This window comes from Charadrius vociferus, unplaced genomic scaffold (assembly GCF_000708025.1).
Source record: "Charadrius vociferus isolate BGI_N301 unplaced genomic scaffold, ASM70802v2 scaffold147, whole genome shotgun sequence".
Taxonomy (NCBI): domain Eukaryota; kingdom Metazoa; phylum Chordata; class Aves; order Charadriiformes; family Charadriidae; genus Charadrius; species Charadrius vociferus.
The window spans coordinates 5692836-5698835 of NW_009649570.1; the positions used below are offsets into that span (position 1 = coordinate 5692836).

At 38.9% G+C, this 6000-nt stretch overlaps 1 protein-coding gene across 3 annotated transcripts in view; it reads left to right on the forward strand.

Moving 5' to 3' along the window:
• The window catches only part of SPATS2L (spermatogenesis associated, serine-rich 2-like), a 33754-nt gene that overhangs the window by 21187 nt on the left and 6567 nt on the right, over positions 1–6000 (forward strand). For all 3 annotated transcript variants that reach the window (XM_009890168.1, XM_009890169.1, XM_009890170.1), the window contains 2 exons: positions 2290–2348; positions 5811–5920. In XM_009890168.1, the coding sequence (XP_009888470.1) occupies positions 2290–2348; positions 5811–5920 (169 nt within the window). The remainder of the gene's footprint in view (positions 1–2289; positions 2349–5810; positions 5921–6000) is intronic.

A 6000-nucleotide genomic window follows, 5' to 3' on the forward strand; every position in this document is an offset into this window, starting at 1 on the left:
CACGCTAAAACATTAGGGTTGGAAAACTGTCTAGTTACAGATGAGATCTGTCTATAAAATATGATAAATAAAGGACTACTATGGCCTTGTTCTCATTCTGATAATAAAAATGTTTTTATTTGGCATCAAAATAAAATGTTAGGGGCCAAGCAGTTTAGCGAGGATCTGTTGTTCGAGTGGGGAGAGGACAGTCATGGAATGAACTGGGCCAAAACACAGTTTTGATGAGCTCTGCTGTTGTGAGCTTGTTGCTTGAATATTTTTCCCAGGCAAAAGTTTATGTTTATATAACCTGTGTAGTACCCTGGGGAGACACTTTGGTAACAGAGACAGCAAAAGCGAAAATGTGCAGACTTTTTAAATTTAGGGGAAAATACTAAAGACTATTAAAATCTTTTTTTTTTTTTGTGGATGGTGGAAACAGGTGAGACAAGATTCATTTCAGCCACCTGCTGTGAAAGCCAAGGAAGTTTATTATACCATGTATTTACAAAAGCTAATTGAAAATAGATTAATTCTGAAAAGCTATCACTATTTAGATTAGCAAGCTGGAATCATCACCTGCCTATTTGGAGTCCAAGCTTAATGCTTATGCCTGGAGAATATTGAGGGCCAACCAAACAAGTGTGTCCTTTCATTGTAAGTGTATGCCTCTTAACTGATTTGCTCTACCGTAAAAATCCCTGCTGTTTTATTTCCTCTGGTGTGTAGGTCACACTAAATTGATCTGGCAGGCCAAAACAGTATTTTTAATCTTGTTTATATGTATGAAACAGAAAAATGTGTTACACTGCAATTTTATTGTCTTGCTGCATCCTTTGCCATCAGCCAACCTGCTTCTCTCCCTCTTGTTGGCTGTTGGGAGGCAGAATAAAGGTAGTAGCCTCTCCTCCTCTAAAGTTGGCACGGTTGAATGGTAAAACCCAAAGGCAGGACTCTGCAGAACTTCTGTTGCAAACCTCCTGTATGAGCTTGGTTAATTTATGGGAAGATTTCAAGGAAGGCTGCATGGCACTTGAACATGTTCTAGCTGGTAAATTTTCTGGTTGAGTCAGCTGTATGTCTGCCATGTGTTCCCCACGCTACCTGCACCCTAATCTTTCCCTGGTTTGGTTAACAACCTGTCAGTCCTCCTCTCTGTGAGTCTTCTGTCTTTGCTGCCCACTGAACTCCATAGGATCTTTCCTTCCTTGCTAAGGGCATTCTAGACAAATGTTTTGTTCTTGAGTTTTATATAACATCTTCCTTCTGAGGAAAGCTAGTTCACGTATAACTCAGTGTCTTCACTGGGTACAAAAGCTTATGTTTAAGGATGATTTTACCAAAAGGGTTGAGAACTCGGCTCTTCCCTTGAGTGCGTGCCTGGATTTACTCCTGGTGTTTGACTGACTTTTTGCAATTTCCCCCCAGCTTGCTTGAGTTTGCTCACTTATGCAAACATTAACATTGGTGGTGTTTATTAGACATGAAGATGACTAAGAATAATCTAGTGAGGGGAAAATTGAGTGGCACACCAGAGCACTATCCACTGGACAGCATTCTGCAGTGGTGTTACTTCACTGAACAATGTAGCCGGGTTGATGATGTGAACAATTTACCAGACCCACTATCTGCTCACTGTAGACCCACCTGATCAGTTTGTGCTCTGACAGCTTAAATGTACTGTCAGGGATTCCACACCAGAGAGTTGTGGAAGAGGCACACGAGATCTTTAGGAAGGCCAGGTAAAAGAGGAAGCACACCTTCCCAGTCCTGGAGAGAATGGGGGGCAAGGAATCTGACCTCTGTTAGGGAGATATGTTAATGCTTATTTACATCACAAACCATTTTCTCATTTACCCTGACATATTTTGAAAGAATATGTCTAAGGAAGAGAAGGACCTCTTTCCCCATGGCTTTAATTCTGTTTTATTCGCAATATTGCACTGAGAGCTAAGCTGTATTAACCTGGGTAGCAGCAATGGTATATCTGGCTTAATTAGGAAAGAGACTGTTTAGTCATTTGAGGAGTGCTGAAGAGGTAGATCAGAGTGACTTCCACATCTGTGCAGACACATGGGCAGGCCAGTGAGATGTTTGCGTAAATCAGCACACACCGATTATCACTAATTTTTTGTAGTCGGTTGCCTAGCTATTTCTTCAGCTTCCATTTTTTAAGTCTTGTTAATTTCAAAACTGCCCATAACTAAGGACTGAAGTCTTTGTGTAGTTATAGCTTTTTATTTTGATGGGGTTCTTGCATGGATTAAATTGTGATTTTTTTTTTTATTTTTTTTTTTTCTTTTTTAGCATCGTAGACAAAGAAGTGTCATTAATGGCAGAAATTGATAAAGTTAAAGAAGAAGCCAGTAAGTAAAAAAATGTGCAGGGAACTTTTGGAATAGTCGTGGAAACATTTGTTTGGCAGAAAATTACACAGTAGATAAATTTGGGTAGCAGCATTCCAGCATCTTTCATTGTACATGTATACAATCAAATAAGTCTTTGATATTCCGGGATAGTTTCTGTATAGTTTCTATTTATAAGGATTGTGCATCAAAATTTCAATATTATGAAACTAAGGTAAACCAAAAGTTAATATGAAGTTGGATTTAAACAATTTTTTCCTTCTGCTTACTTACCAGAGCTTTTTGACCACTTTTTTTCCCCCTTATTTCTCTGGTTTGTCAATTACGTCATTTCTATTTCTTAATCACTATTTGCTTGCTTATATTACATATATGAGTTAGGATACTGGAAATTACTATGGGAATAGGTTATTGTGTGGCCTTGCATAGCTTTAAGGGATAGTAATTAAGCTTATGAATTAGAACAATAAAAAAATTAAAAACCAGCTGTTTACTGCAATCTGTTTTGTTAATAATCTGTGGGAGTTGATCTGATTCCAAGCTTTCATGTCGTTTCTGTTTTTTGGATAGGTAAGGTATATATATTCTCGTTTGGGAAACAAAAAGCAAGATGAGTTCTGTATTAAGATACCATTAAGATACTGTCTTATACCCCATCTGAGATATGCTATTCATGGCCCAATAATCAAGGGGATGTATTTCAATAGAGAGCACTAAGCAAGAAACTGAAGAATAACCAAATTATTATTAGAATCATACTTTGCCGGGCAGATGAAAATATCACTGCTGTGTATACATCCAATCCTTTTATTGATTTGGGAATTTAAGGTCCATCCAAAGAGGGTCAGAAATATATGTAACATTCTTGAATGCTTCATTTGCATTTAGAACTCTCATTCAGCTCCCAAATGTATACTAGTTATGTTTTTATTTAAAAAAATAATCAAATCCTCTGTTGCTAGCTAAGTCTCTTGCAGTTGTATATGTGTGGAAACTAAAAGGTATGAGTTGTTACAGCAAAGATTGGCATGAGTTTGTTTGGAATTTCATATGCTATCGTTTCTAATACTACCATGAAATAGATGTGGATTTGGAGTTCTGTGTTATTCTGGGGAGGAGTTGTGGATGGAAACATATTGGCAGCTTTTTGGTTACCTGCTGAGACCAGATAGCCATAATCAGCTACAGGGTACGCACTCACTCCCAGGAAAACCAATGGTAAAATTCCTATTGATATCAGGAGACAGGTATCTAAGCCCTAATTGCATAAACAAAACCACATTTTGGAAATCCACCATCCAGGGCTGATGGTATCATAAGGCCCCTTCTTTATCCTTGGCCAGGTATAGTAGTAATTTTTGTGGAAAGTAAACCTAATTCTTAGCTACAGGCATGCAAAGTGCTGCATTTGCACATAGCAGGTTCTGTTTCTCTGCTTTCATGCCGACGCCACATGTGACACTGGATGGTCCCTGTCCCTGTCTTTAACAATGTAGTTTCTGCTGTCTCTCAAGGCTGTTGCAGGCTTGTAAAGTGCCTTCAGAACTTTAGGCAGAAGGTTGTTATAGGACTGTAACATGCTAACCAAGATTTACATTATTATTTATTTCCACATCTTTTTGCTGCACTGGAGGACTGTTGTACAGTGGGTAATCTTATTCTTACTGTCAATACTGGGAAAATTTCCAAATATGGTAATTTCAGGGTTTTTTTTTAAAATGGATATTTGGCTGTCATCTCATGTGGAGATAAGCGCCAGTATGAGGTGAGGTCATATGGTTTGGGCAGTCACTTCAGCAAAGGGGTTACTGACCTTGGGGAGAAACAGTATCAGCATTATCTGGAATAAGCAAAACTATTGGACAAAGAAAAATAGCTAGTAAACTGTTCATTTAATCTGATAAAAGTTTCTCAGACTTGTAGACCATATTCCACAAAAATGATTAAAAGATCAGCTAGAGAGATAGATACGCACCTGTTCTTAGCATAACTAATAACATAGGCACAGATTTACCAGAAGGGCTAAAGGAACCATAGCCACCTGCTGCCTTCCCTGCCCTGTGTGGCACACTCTCCTCTGTCATATGGTTTGGTGCTCCCACACAGCTGTACAGCCACAGCTCTGTGTCCCTGTGCCTGCTAGACCATGCTGTACTTGGTGAAACACTGGAACAGGTTACCCAGAGAGGTGGTAGATGCCCCATCCCTGGAAACATTCAAGGTCAGGTTTGACAGGGCATTGAGCAACCTGACCTAGTTGAAGATGTGCCTGCTTATTGCAGGTGGGGTTGGACTAGATGACCTTTAAAAGTCTCTTCCAACCCAAACTATTCTATGATTCATTGATACTTTCAAAAGAAGGTGTCATCTGATTAAATAAATGATAATGGATTGAGAAACAAACTCTTTGTGAAGTATCATTGATTCTCACCTAAAAAATGGCATTACAAAGTACAAACTGTTTAGGTCACTTGCCAAGTCTGCTCTGGAAATTTGCTCTGGCAAAAGAAGGCAAAGAAGCCAAAGTCTCCACAGCTGTAATGGAGTCTGTGGCCTTAGGATAGTTTATAACTACTGTTCACCCTGGCTGTAGGCATAAGCTCTAGACAAAAGGCTATGATTATTATTATTTTACATTTAGATACTATCCTTCCTCTCTGCCATAAGTGGTGATCCCACCAGCCAATTAATCAATTGTTGGTTTTACATTGAGTCACCATGTAGGTAATAGTTTGCATATATTTAATTTTCCACCAAAATTGTAATGTCATATTATCCTGCATGTAAGTGGACTGTTGCTTTGTGGTTCATGGTTAATCTTCTCCTATGAGAACGTAACTATTCACCCCTTCCTTATATAAAATATGTAATAGAGGCAGTAGTGAATACTTAGTATTTTTACATAAAGACCGTTGGCCTTTGTAATACTGCTTTGCTGTAGAAATGGCAACGGTGTGTATCTGTACTTGAAAGCAAAATTGCAATGCTGGGGATTTTAATGTAAACTATATATGAATAGATTTTGTTCAGAGGAACTGAAATGCCCTTGTCTAAATGAAATGTAGCATGTCTTCAGAAACAGGCTGTTTACTCAATGTAGCACTTCTTTCCATGTCTCCATGGAAGGCTCCCTGATTTTGTGCTTAAAAAAAAAAAAGCCCTGGAAAACTCAAAACAACGTATCTCTGCCCCTTTTTGTTTAAATGGTGAAGGATTGGTTTAACTTTGATTTTTCTGACAGCTATCCCATTCCCAGATATTCTCCAACATTAGGCAGTTCAGTTAAATACGCTGATCGACTTAATATGTGCAAGCAGCAATATTGGAAGTCCAGTTGAAGTCAGGGTCCAAGATACATGTTTGTTTTGCATGTCATGTACAGTGTTAATGCCCGAAGAGTAATGAATTACAGAGCAATTTACACCTTCCTAGCATTAATTATTGACTATTGGTATTTGGCAGTGGAAATCCTGACTGCTCGGCAGAAGAAAGCTGAGGAGCTGAAGAGACTGACAGACCTCGCCAGTCAGATGGCTGAAGCACAACTCTCTGAACTCAGGGCTGAAATTAAGGTCAGGCATTCGCTTCTGCTTGGGTATTTTAGCTGTTTGCATAAATGCCGGGAGAGAGCTGTCACATTAACATGCCCAGA